The 13,660-nt window shown below is 47.9% G+C and overlaps 1 protein-coding gene across 1 annotated transcript in view; it reads right to left on the reverse strand.

The window, feature by feature from the left end:
* The window catches only part of LOC128584640 (ALK tyrosine kinase receptor), a 39,646-nt gene that overhangs the window by 17,996 nt on the left and 7,990 nt on the right, over nt 1–13,660 (reverse strand). Inside the window, exons 8-10 of the mRNA XM_053589709.1 lie at nt 7,322–7,419; nt 5,057–5,149; nt 2,669–2,770 (exon numbers count right to left, since the gene is read on the reverse strand). Of these exons, the coding sequence (XP_053445684.1) occupies nt 2,669–2,770; nt 5,057–5,149; nt 7,322–7,419 (293 nt within the window). The remainder of the gene's footprint in view (nt 1–2,668; nt 2,771–5,056; nt 5,150–7,321; nt 7,420–13,660) is intronic.

Consider the following 13,660-nt stretch of genomic DNA (forward strand, 5'->3'; position numbering starts at 1 on the left):
TTTTTTTTTTTTTTTGAGACAGAGCCTCAAGCTGTTGCCCTGGGTAGAGTGCAGTGGTGTCACAGCTCACAGCAACCTCCAACTCCTAGGCTTAAATGATTCTCTTGCCTCAGCCTCCCAAGTAGCTGGGACTACAGGCGCCCGCCACAGCGCCCAGCTATTTTTTTGGTTGTGGTTGTCATTGTTATTTGGCAGGCCCCAGACTGGATTCGAACCTGCCAGCTCTGGTGTATGTGGCTGGCACCTTAGCCACTTGAGCTTCAGGTGCCGAGCCCTGGTCAGAGATTTTATAAAACATCCCTCAACTGGGATTTGTCTGGGCTTTTTTCATGATTAGATGGGGTCATGAGGCTTGAGGAGGAAGAGCACAGAGGTCAAGTGCCATTTTCATCACACCAGACCAAGGGTGCACACTGTCAGCATGACTTAGCCCTGTTGACATTGACCTCTCCTGGCTGAGGCTGTGAGGTCTCCCCACTGTGAGGTTTCTCTTTCCCTCTCCCTCTGCCCCTGGGCCCTTTGGAAGGGTGATGCTACCTGTAGCCCACATGGGCTTCAAGTATCCTTAGTGTTACTATCATATTTCTGTTTCCGTGAGTATTTCCCTCTGTTTTTAAGTAACCTTTTATGCTCTGTTTATGGTTGCAGTATGTTTTCTTATCTTCCTGAGGATATGATAGTTTTTAAAAAAAGTTTTCTTCAGTTTTCTACATTTTTCTTCTCCCAATTCCTTTTTAAAAGTTCGTTTTCCTCAGATTAGAATCTTTCCTCACATGTTGATTCTTGGCTGTCTGTCCATATTTTAATTCCGGGACATGAAGAATTAAGAAGCTGTTGGAAAGTTCTTTTTTTGAGACAAGAATCTCATTTTGTTGCCCTCGGTAGAGTGCCATGGTGTCATAGCTCCCAGCAACTTCAAACTCTTGGGCTCAAGTGATGCTCCTGCCTCAGCCTCCCAAGTAGCTGGGACTACAGGTGCCTGCCACCATGCCTGAGTTTTTCTGTTTTTTTATTTATTTTTTTATTGTTGGGGATTCATTGAGGGTACATTAAACCAGGTTTCACTGATTGCACTTGTTAGGCAAAGTCCCTCTTGCAATTGTGTCTTGCCCCCAAAGAGTTTTTCTGTTTTTAGTAGAGATGGGGTCTTGCTTTTGTTCAGGGTGGTCTCAAACTCCTGAGCTCCAGCGATCCACCCACCTTGACCTATCACACTGGTAGGATTACAAGTGTAAGTCAGTGCACCTGGTCCACTGGAAAGTTCTAGGTGAGTAACGCTCATTAGCTGCTGGGCACCTGCTTGGCTGTTTCACTGGGCATGTTAGTCTTCAGGGACTGCTGTGAAAAATCACCACACAGTTGGTGGCTTAAAGCCATGCCAGTTCATTCTCTCGCAGTCCTGAAAGTCGGACACTGAGAGCTGATAGCACTGGGCAGAAGTCAGGGAGTCAGCAGGGCTGTGCTGCCTCTGGGCCTGGGGGCAGGGTCTGTGTCTGGCTACGTCCACTTGCTGGTGGCTGCTGCAGCTCCTTGACCTGGGGCTGCCATCATCCTGTCTCTGCTGCTGGCCACACTGTCTCCTCCTCTTCTGTGTGGTGGCATTTAAGGATCACCCAGATAATCCAGGATGACTATGCCACCCTCAGACCCTCTGCAAAACCCTTTCTTCTAGTAAGGTAACAATTCCAGGGTTCTGGGATTAGTCCCCGACACTTTGGGTGGGCATTACCCCGCCTGCTGTACTAGGTGGCCCCATTGTTTGTGCTGTTTCTGGAGTTTTCTCTTTGCTCTGCCTGGCTGCCATGTGCTTGGTGCTGAGGGGACAAAGGCTGCCATATACCCTCACATGTGCAGGCTTTGAAGAAAATATTCCTGTTGATGGTAGAGCACCTCACCCGTGGTGAGATCTGAGGCCCCAAGACAGAGAGAGACCAGTGGAATCTCTCCAGAGAGGGAACTTGAATCTTGTGTTGGTGTAGAAGATGGTCAGCAAGCCTCAAGGGGTGGGAGGCAGCTTCTTAAATGGACCTCTCTCATTTTCCTGTTTGCTGCACCCTTACTCTGCATTCCTGGGCCTTTTTGGGGCTCTCAGGCAGAGGGAACCAGTCCGCTTCTGGACCCAAACTGTTGATTTAGAGAATGACTTTCTAGTCTCTTCAGTAAGGCACCACCAGTCCCTGAACTTTCAGTTTACAAAATGTCATCATTGTCGTCTTTGTAGGGTTTAATGTGATTAAAGAGCCTCCCTTTATTCATGTGTGTGCGTGCGTGTGTGTGTGTGTGTGTGTGTGTGTGCGCGCGTGCTTTGCAAGGGAGCATAAATTCAATCTGCCATTTAAAATTACACATGGCTCTCAGCATGTGATCCCCCAGCCAGCAATGTCAACATCACTTGGAAACTTGTTAGCAATGCAGATTCTCAGCCCAATCCCAGACCTTCTGAATTGTGAAGTCCCAGGGTGCAGTCTAGTAATCTGCATTTCATCAAGCCCTTCTGAGGATTCCAATATACACCAAGTTGCAAGAACCACTGTCCTGGGATGTATTAATTCTTCTCTTCCTCCCTACTAACCCAGGGTCTCTGTGCTGAGATTATGGAATCACTTGAGCCCAGAGCACTGCCTTTAGGCCACAGTCACCCCTGGTGGAGGGTAGCAGAAAGACTCACCAGGTGTCTGTTTTAGAAGTGAATATTCCTTCCATGAAGGCCTCTGGGGGCATCCACTTCACTGGCAGCATTGCACAGCCCCCCTTCCGGTAGTAGCTCGCTCTGTGGGGAACAAGAAGAAAACCCATCTTGGATCCAAAGATAGCACTAGGTGACAACTCTGCCGGTGAACTTGCCGGTGAACTTGAGAAAGTGGCAACAATATAGTCTACCCATTAAAGGATTGAAATTAAGGAGGGGTTCTCCGTGGTTCAGGAGGAGAGCAATGGTGCGCAGATCATTTAGTTAAGAATTGTGGTGTCTGGGCGGCGCCTGTGGCTCAAAGGGTTAGGGCACTGGCCTCATATGCCAGAGGTGATGGGTTCAAACCCAGCCCCGAATAAAAAAAAAAAAAAAAAAGAAGAATTGTGGTGTCATTTAATAGGAGACTAAATAGCCCACAAGAGCATGGAAGAAAAGATCTATGCAATGATGAGGATACCTGCTAGCAGATGTTTAGATTTCCCTGTTGGGCTTTGTTTATTATAACTCACAAGGAATAACATTACCCCATCCTATAAGCACAGAGTGTTTCTGATGATCTTCAGTAACGCAAGATCTACAATGGCAGAGCTAAGAGCAGGGCTTGTGTCATATTCCTTCTAGATCCTTTGTGGCATTCACATGGCGTTTAGTTCAATATAGCCCTGCAATGAATAATCTAGACAGCTGTCTAGAAGCTGCCTCCCATCACATACCTGGACAAAAGAACCAGAGAGCTGGGAGCTAAGTTGGCTTAAAAGGTAGGTGAATTAATTTATTAGTTTTTATTAGTAATGTCATTGATGCAACTCACTAAAAAAACCAATAAATTAACTCATCTACCTTTTAAACCAGTCGCATGCCCAGCCTGGTGTGCTCCTGCCTGGGTGTGTAATGGGAGGCAGCTTCCTGCCAGCTGCTTACATTAATTACTTCAACAAACATGTGCTGAAGGTTTAGTATGTATCAAGTACTCTGCCATGTGCTTGCTGAGGACATAAATAAGGCATGGTCTCTCTCCCAAGGATACTGGTTAGTGAGAAAAATGGATATATATGCAATTGCAGTAAGAGCAACACATATAATAATGCAGGGATAGTCATGGACCAAGCAGCACATGTAGAGAACTGAGGCATTGTCCTCCAGGTAGGGGTCCGGTGCAGGGAAGCTGGGGGGGCTGAGTGGCCACAAAGCTCTCCCGGAAGAACAGTCCCAACCCACACAGTTGTGCAGTTAGGTTGGGAACTGTGGGAATGTGGTAACTTAAGGTGGCTGAAGCCTAGAGTAGGGGGCTGTTAGAACTGAAGCCTGTTGGAAGTGAAGGCAGTTAACAAGAGAGCTGGTTGGGTCCGGCTGCGGTGTTTATATTTGGAACAGGAGGTAGTCCTGGGGGATTCTGAGAAAGGAGGGGAAGGAGTGCTGAGACTCCAGGGAGCAGAGACGGGAAAGTGGAACCTGCTCTCACTGATGGACAGCAGTGTGGCGGGTGGCTCCAGAGAGGGCTGTGCTAACTCAGCCTTCCACACGCTGCTCCCCCTGCTGATGGGATGCTGACCCTCGGGAGAGGGAGAGTTACCAGTTCCCACCAAGGCCTTCAGGACTGTCTGGATCAATCGCCTTTATTTTCCAAAGAGTTAAAGCTCTGGATAACATCCCTCCTCACTCTACCTGTGAGTTAGGGAAGGGGTATTTAGTGACTGGTTCAGCTTGTGTAGCAAGTCAGTGTTGTTAATAATTAGGGGGAAAAAAGGATTCAGGAGTTGGGAAGAGTGAGCTAAAGTTCGATAATAGTAGTACTAGTTTTTAAAATTGAAAAAAATTATTACTTTTTAAATGTAGCATTGAGAATATGACAGGGTAAAATAAAATGAAGCTGAGCTAAGTACCTGAAAGTTCTGAACTACACTTCCAGTCTCCTGGTAGGAGTGAAACAACCATAAGCTGGGCCCAGCACCCTGTTAGTTGTGGGTGCTGGTGTCTGGGGTGACAGGTGCTATGGCCACCTAGAATTCCTGAGTATTGGGAAGAGGGATTGAGGAAGTTAAATAAAATTCACTTTAAAGTTTTTTCCTTGTCAAGTATCTGAGTTATTCTGTGTCTCAAAACATGGCAGGATTAGAGAGTTGGAACCAGGAAGACAACCTAAGCAAGAACTTGGTGGCAATTATCAGGCAGCCTGATTCTAGATTTAGAACTTCAGGTGTGGGCACTCATCACAGTTTCCCACATACTGAAAAGGAGATTCATGAACTCTGGGGTGGCGAGTTGACAAGGTACCAGAAGGTGTTGGAAGGTACAAGCAGCTGCATCCCATTGTTGGTAGTGAGGTGTGAGCGGGAGGACACAGGCCTGCCAGTCTTTCCTCACCTGTAGATATCTCGGGCCATTCCAAAGTCTCCAATCTTGGCCACTCTTCCAGGGCCAGGACAGGTCAAGAGGCAGTTCCTGGCAGCAATGTCCCTGGGAAGAAAAAAAATGGATATTGTTAATGCCATTGACCTGAACCAGAAGGTTTAAGTTGAATTTTTAGGGGTGGTGGGAAATGGCTCCATAAAACCATAAAGTCAGAACACACATGACATCAAAAAGAAGAAAAATAGTTGGATATACAGCCATTAATTCTCAAGAGAAATATGGCAAAGTAGACCTGGAACAATATTTATGGCTCCAGAAAGGTTTTTATGCTGATAGTACGGAATGATTGTTTTAAAAAGTGATCTTGAATTTAAGGGCAAGAAAGTAAATATAATATCATAGAACACACAAAGAGTTGATAAAATGACACCTCATTTTTGAAGCGACAATAAACTATGTCCCAAGGAAAGAGATTTAATAAAAAAGTGGGAGCCCGTGGATCTGATGAAGGAGTTGCACTCTGAATTCAGGAACTGCATGTGTGTGGAATCCTGTGAACACGAGGACAGACATGGTGGGGTCGGGGCAGAGAGCATTAAAGGTGATTCTGTCGTGGGTGTGCACCATAGGCGTCTGAGAAGATTCAAAGTATGCCAGAGGACAAGCTTTGATTGAGATGGAGAATTTCTGCCAGATGTTTCCTTTTGTGTAAAACAGATCGTCTGAAACATTCTTCATTTGGTCTTCAACAATTTAATTTCTTAAAAAAGATAAAAGATCAACAGACTGTTACTCTGGGAGCTAATTCTGACCTTTGGTACTATGTACAGATAAGGAAGTGACAGGACCCTTGAGAGACTGCCATCCTGTTGTCACCTGTAACAACAGAACACTGACTACAGTCATAACGTACTGTGACTCTAGCAAAGCAGATTTCAGAAGCTCAGAGGAAAGGTGGATATGATCCCTCAGTCAGAGAGTCTGTGTGCTGCGGCGATCAGCATGAGGTGGAGACAAAAAGCAGAAAAGATCTCAATGAAAAGTGAAGTCCAGAGGTGTCCAGACTTCAAGGACATGGACCAAAGATGGGACGCTGGCTCTCACCACGGATGATAAGAGCACAACCTTGTCTCAGCTGAGCAATGGCAAGGCTCAGAGGCGAGATTTATGGGAAGTTCTGGGTCCAGTGAAAAGGACAAGAATAGGAATGACCCAGTCTTTGAAGCTGGACCCAACTCCTCTTTTGCTTCTTTATTTCTATCAAGCAGGGTGATCCACAAGTTGGAAGTTTAGAATCAAGAGGATGAACTGAAAAGCAATAAGCTATTGAGAGAGACTTTATTGTGGGGACTTGGGCAAGTGCACTTCCTAGTCTTTGGTTTCCCGTTTTCAGTGGGGAGAAAGCAGAGCTTGTTACATACATACTTTCCTATTTCTAAGCTCAGTCAGCATCTCTAATCTTCTGCTTTGTGCTTACATATCCCAAATATATTATGAATATGCCTCAAACTCTTTGAAGACGTGGGTTAATAAATCACTGTGAGTTCACCAGGTCATTATTTACTAACCTAGAAGCCAATCAGTACAGAAGGGCTTTGCAAAGAGCCTAACAATCTGTTTTGCTTTTCGGATTTCAGAATCAAGCTGTCAGCTGAGAAAGTCACCAACACTCACCAGGAAAGAAATGTGTGACCTGTGACGTTTGCAGTATCGAGTGTGGACAGTCCAAACAGCATTGACACATAAGGGTTATTATAGTCAAAGAAATGAAGTAAAGCTCTAAAGAAAATAGTCATTACACCTTCACTTCGGAGTATTTTAGAAAATATTAACATAATCAACAACATTTATTGTGCTCCCACTCTATGCCAGGGACTCAAGTGTGAATAAAACTGAGTCCTTGCCTTCTGGTTACGTATTGACAAAAATGTAATTCTTTTAACTTCCCTGAAGGAGCCCAATTTTCTAGATGGAGGGGGACCTTAAAGTGATAATAGGACTTGAAAATTCAACATACAGGCAGGAGACCTCACAGGAGGTTAAGAGTAATTTACAGCCCTCCAGTACTGGCCTGGGTATTTTACAACATCCATTTTACCAATGTGGCCAGTGAAGCCCGGATCGAGCACGTTACCACCTCAAAAACAAACAGAGCTGAGTGATTCCAACGGACTCTGGAGAGAGACTTGGTATTCCACTCTGAAGGGGGAAGGTGGGGCCTTGAGATGTGCAGGAAGCACACAGATGGCAGGGGAAGGCTAGGTCTCTCTGACTCACCGGTGGATGAAGTGGTTTTCCTCTAAATACTGACAGCCGCAGGCAATGTCCCGAGCCACGTGCAGAAGGTCCAGCATGGCCAGGGAGGAGGGCTGACTCTGTGGGGAGACAGAAGTGTCTATTGAGCAGAAGCTCACGGTGGGGGGTGGGGGGGAAGATCGGAAACACTGGCTTCAAGTGCTCTCAAGGGGTCTCAGCCCAATTGTGCATTAGAAACACCTGAAGCCCGGGACCGACCCCCCCCGCCCCAGACCAGGATTCCTCTGGGTGGGTGCAGCATTCGTAAGGTCGGGCTTCCCAGGGTAGAGCGGATGTGCAGCCAGAGCCTGGAACCCACGAGGGGCGGATGTCCTTTCCTCTTAACTTACTCTGCACCACATCCTACCCCAATTTTCAACATGAGACTACCCCATACTATAAACAAGCCTGTGAGGAAATCAAGGGGGAAAATGTTCAAATTTTTCCAAAAATGTTTCTTAATTTTTAAAATATTTCTTCAAGAAGCACTAAAGTGGATTGAGAAAGAAAAGCTCTGGGAATGGGGAATGTTGGGAAATTAAGAGCCATCTCAGGCTTTTCTGCGAGAAGTCTCTTTCGTGCAAAAGGAGATGTCGCTGCCAGCTCTGGGGCACATCCTGTCTTGGCTTCTTGGACCGTGAAGCCTTTTATGAAGGTGACATCCCAGCTTGGCCCCTCTTTAATTCCAAAGTCCCTGAGTGTGCAGCAGCTCATCCGCGTGCAGTGTCCTTGTCACTGTGGTGGTGTTCCGTGTTCATTTCAGTGTCCCCAAGTCAAGTCTGCAGTCCCAGAGTCAGAGATCTCACTTTCCCACGGAGTCCAGTGCCATGCTGGGCACAGTCTGGGTGTTCAGTGAGTACTGGGTGGGTTGATTATAGCTCAGGGCTACAATTTACCTAGAGGGGCAAGATTCTGATACCTTCCCAAGAAAGCACAGTGGGCAGCCAATCCCCTCCTGGGCTGGGGCCGATCGTTTAGACCTGAAGACAGGTGTGTAGGCTGTTGACTCTTGAGCTCATGGGCAAAGTCCCTACAAGAAACCCATGCTCTTGGGTTTTGCTCTTCCTTCTGAGAAACTCAGACCCTTTACCCTGTCTCATTGTATCCTCAAGGGCAGAGAGAAGCCTGGGCTATTTAGTCCTGAAGGGCCCACAGGGGGGTCCCCCAGCCTGCAATGTAGCCAGGGTCTGGGGGGAGGCTTAGCCTGCTAGGGTTGTCTCTGCTATGCATCTGGGTCTCCCAGAACTCCTTGGAGCAATGGGTGTGGGTCTCGAGGAGGCAGAGGGGAACCTTGCTTCTCAGGGCTGTGCTCCAGATCTGGGGGAGACAGTGGAGTGTGAAGTACCCTGTCAATGCCTTATGATTAGTAGAGCAAGGCTGCGCACATGATCCGCGATGGTGCAGCAGGCTGTAAGGTGGCTGGGGAAAAGGGGATATCCACATGAAAGAGGACATGGCTGAGTGTGTAGAGAGGTTAAGTGACTCCCCACAGTTCACACAGCTATTAAGGGTAGAGCCTAAGCTGCCCAGACCTGAGCTTTAAGGATCTGAGTTGGGGATGTGTGTGTGGCAGGATTCAAGGAGTTAAAATTGAGTGTGTTAGGAGAGGGTGCCTGGGGTGGGCGGTGGACACATGAACACAGAGCCCAGTGCTCCTGTGGATGCTGGCAATGGCACGTGGGGATGGAGACAGCATACTTCACCATGAGTCCAGTGGGCTTCACCCTGCTTGTCCCTCCCTGGCCATGTGACCTGGGCTAATGGCTCAGCCTCTCTCTTAGCCAGTTTCATCTGTGGAAGTGGTGTGATGCCGTCGGCTGCACTGGCTTGTTAGGAGGACCCACACAAAGGGGCCCAGAGGAAAGGCTTCCCAAAGGCACCTGCTAGTCTCCATAGGGTCATGGCCTGGGAGACCCCCACGGCCCCTGTGTTTGATTTCTCCAGAGGCCTTGCTAGGGTCCAAAGTGGGAGAGACAGCCCCATCTCCTGGGAGAAAGAAGAGCTGTGTTTCTGAGGAAAATACTCATCCATTTTGCTATTGTATTAGAAATATTTTTTCTCTCTTCAGGAAAATGCTTTCTGTTTCTACCCAAGGAGGGCCGGGTCCAGACGGTGGTAGATGGAGCCTTGAGGAAGATTATCTTCCTGCCAGGCTCTTTGTGTCTTATAAGGCCCAGCACTCGGGATGTGAGGACTATGGGTGTCTCACTGCCCAGGAGCCTGGAGCTACATGGTGTGTGTGTGTGTGTGTGTGTGGTGTGTGTGTGATGTGTGTGGTATGTATATGTGTGTATATGTGTGTGTGGTGCATGTGTGATGTGTGTTGTGTGTGTTGTGTGTATGTGTGTGATGTGATGTGTGATGTGTGTGTGTGGTATGTGTGTGATGTGTGTGTTTGTGATGTGTGTGTGTGTGATTGATGTGTGATGTGTGTGTTTGTGATGTGTGTGGTATGTGTGTGATGTGATGTGTGTGTTGTATGTTTGTGTCTGGTGTGTGTGGTGCATGTTGTGTGTGTGTGGTGTGTGTGTGTTGTGTGTGGTATGTGTGTGATGTGATGTGTGTGTGGTGTGTGTTGTGTGTTTGGGTCTGGTGTGTGTGTTGCATGTTGTGTGTATGTGTGTGGTGCATGTGTGATGTGTGTATGTGTGTGATGCGACGTGTGTGGTATGTGTGTGATGTGTGTGTGTGTGTTGTGTGTTGTGTGTGATGTGATGTGTGATGTGTGTGTTTGTGATGTGTGTGGTATGTGTGTGATGTGATGTGTGTGTTGTATGTTTGTGTCTGGTGTGTGTGGTGCATGTTGTGTGTGTGTGGTGTGTGTGTGTTGTGTGTGGTATGTGTGTGATGTGATATGTGTGTGTTGTGTGTTGTGTGTTTGGGTCTGGTGTGTGTGGTGCATGTTGTGTGTATGTGTGTGGTGCATGTGTGATGTGTGTGTGTTGTGTGTATGTGTGTGATGCGACGTGTGTGGTATGTGTGTGATGTGTGTGTGTTGTGTGTTGTGTGTGATGTGATGTGTGATGTGTGTGTTTGTGATGTGTGTGGTACGTGTGTGATATGATGTGTGTGTTGTGTGTTTATGTCTGGTGTGTGTGGTGCATGTTGTGTGTGTGTGTGTGGTGTGTGATGTGGGGTGTGTGCGTGGGTGGAAGGAGGTGTGGACGGTTGTGGTGAAATGGACAGTGTACCCAGTGACATTGTATCCATCCCGGGCAGAGATGGAGAGGGAATGGAGTTTTCATCCCTGACCTGCCACTGGATGGCACTTTCCTGGCAACCAGGCATTTTTCATACAGTCGTGGTTATGAGCATGTGCTGAGGGTTTGCGGGATGCAACTGACAGGTCAGACCGGCGTGGAAATCCCTGGGCCAAGTAGCTCTCTCCCTGCCCGCGTGCTCCCAGTCTCTCTGCGCGCCGGTGTGGGCTGAGGGGCAGCCCGCAGTGGCGCTGCAAGTTGTTTGAGCCCAGAGTTCCTGGGCACTGATGTTCCTTTCAGGGACACTGTTAGGCCAGTATTCCACTTTTACAGGTGAGGAAACATAAATGACTTTGTTCTCATAACTTCTGAGGAGCTATTCCTAAAGAATATATACTGAAAAAAAAGATAATAATATCAATAGCTCTCCTTTTCTTAACCTTTTGACAGCGAACAACGCCTATAGGTGTTCAAACAAGATGCTTGGCTGGTGCCAAGGACACCTGTAGGCATGTTTCATTTCTGAGTGCTCCGCAGTCAAAGGGGTAAGTAGCTGGAAGAAAGGACAGGAATTGTTCTACCACATGAAAACAGAATAGGATATGTGTTAATATTGATGCATGCACCGGTGAGAAGGAGGGATGTAAGGAAAAAGCACAGAATGCAGATAGAGAACAAAATATAAAAAAGCAGCAAAAACCCACTTTGAAAAGAAGTGAATGTTTAGAAGTGAATGCTTCTGGGCATCATATTTCTTGCACCTTCAGCTGTTCCTTTGCACCGGATGCCCCCTTTTGCTTTTGGAGCCACACTGCTATTATAAAAGTCACAGCCAAAGATGCAAACCTGATCATGAATCCAAATCAGAGGTTCTCACCCCTGAGGACCTCTAGGATCCAGAATGCCACCTGTACATCCAACATCTTCTATAGAACCATTAGCTGGAGGGATTACGGTGTCCCAACTAGTCATAGACACTATTGTGATTAAAGCCCTACCAGAGGGCCTCAAACTGCGGCCCGCGGGCCACATGAGGCGGTGTGATTGTATTTCTTCCCGTTTTGTTTTTTCACTTCAAAATAAGATATGTGCAGTGTGCATAGGAATTTGTTCATAGTTTTTTTTTTTAAACTATAGTCTGGCCCTCCAACGGTCTGAGGGACAGTGAATTGGCCCCCTGTTTAAAAAGTTGGAGGACGCCTGCTATACCTGTATAGATTACTGACTTCCTCATGGCTCTTGGCATTACTGACTGAATCAATGGATACTAGAGACAGGGATCACCTACACTTGGCATGTAGTAAGCCCTCCATAAACATATGCTGAATAAACATTGGGTCTGCAAAATTTTTTCAACATTAAAATGGGACCTTTGTTTTTGAAGAGGTGGGGGTCCTGGATCAAGTAATGTTTTCATCTGTACCTGTTTGTGTGACAGACATGGCTTCCAGGGGCGCCCTCCTGTCCCTGCATTGACTTCATGTCTGTGCACTTGTAACCTGAGGCAGAGCCCTTTGTACCACCTCTGAGAGGGTTTGATGCTGATGTGAGGCCTGGGGAACGGCGGGGCCTCCGGCTGGTGGGAAGGGAGGACAGATGCCTTGCCTGATGGTGCACCCCCAGTCTAGTGCCTGTACACGGTAGGTCATCAGGGGACCCCTGAAAATCTCAGGGGGATTGGAACCTGTGACTCAGGTGGAATTGAGACATTTGACCTGGAGGCATCTGGGCCCGCTCCCTCTTTAGTGTACCTATTTTTCCCTCCCTGGTGTCCCTTGGTGAATTCTTTCTTTATTCTATGTAGGATTTGATGGTCTTAGTCTCCTCTGTCCACTTGAAATCACATCTTTCTCACAGTTTACCAAATCCTCATCTTACTAAGATGAATTTTGTGGCCCTGAGAATTCATGCGGGAAGCCCAGCACATCCTCTAATCCCCCCAGGGAGACTGTTGGCACAAACACACCAGTATGGGGTTGCTCTGGAGGGCCACAGTTGGTGCTGGGCATCTCAGAAAGGACGTCCCAGCTCGGCTGGAATGGGTGGAGTGTGGGGAGCTGAGAAGCATCATGGGGCGGCTACCTGGATGACGGTCAGGAAGCCTTGGTGCCTGGTTGGCAGGGAGAGCCATGCCAAGGAAAAGCACGGTCAACAATTGGAAGGGCGTATTTGGTGGGCGGAATCCTGAGCCTGAGAAGTGGCTCTCCTGAGGGCAGGTGCCCTCCCTGTTGTGGGTGCTCCTTGGGCAGCGCCTGCTGGCAGAGATCAGAACTGCTCTGACCCTCCTGAGGACGGTGCCCTGGTGGTGGGAGGTAATAAGAAATACAACCATTTCCTTGCGTGCTTTGTTCCTTGCACTGATGTTTAAATCATCTTTCATCATCAAAGGGAGGAGAGGCCCTGCTCCTTCCTCCTACCCTTCCCACCTGTAAAGTCTTTGAACTTTCCAAGTGATGGGTTTCCAGGCTTCCTTTGTGGGAGGCTCTGTCCTCTGCACACACAGTACTTTCTTCCTTAAGTGTCAGGAAGAGCCAGTGGGAAAACCAGAGCCATACCTCTTTCCAAAGTGTGATGCCATGTGTGCGCTGTTTGACCTCTACCAGCAGCGCTGCTAAGAATCTCAGGGCACAAGGTCTAAAGACTCTGCCCTCCTGAGGGACGGTGGTGGTGGGCAAACCAGTGAAGCTGATGCCTGGCTCCTGGCAGAGACACTTGGAGACCAGGCGGTATTGGCTCTCAAGGACCCAACCACCTCCACACTTCACAGCTTCCCAGAGAGGACCACTGAGCAAATAGTGGGCTGGAGAGGGCACTAAGTCAGTAGGCCTGAGTGCTGTCCTCTAGAACTGGCTCTTCCATTTACTTGCCAAGTGGCATGACCTTTCTGGACTACAGTTTTCTCAGCCATAGAATGGGGGTGGGGGGGCGTGAGATCTGCCCTGTCTGCTTCATAGGGTGGTACTGAGCAATGTGAGCTCTGGGGAGGGTGATATGTGGAGTGAGGGTTCGGATGAGATGGCGTTAGTCTCCCCCCCACCTCCTTGCAGGTGTGCACAGGCACACACTCATCTTTTCAAAGGGTAAGACAGGATTCTTCTTAGATGTCAAATGGGTCAGCCAG

This window comes from Nycticebus coucang, chromosome 4, assembly GCF_027406575.1.
Source record: "Nycticebus coucang isolate mNycCou1 chromosome 4, mNycCou1.pri, whole genome shotgun sequence".
Lineage (NCBI taxonomy): Eukaryota > Metazoa > Chordata > Mammalia > Primates > Lorisidae > Nycticebus > Nycticebus coucang.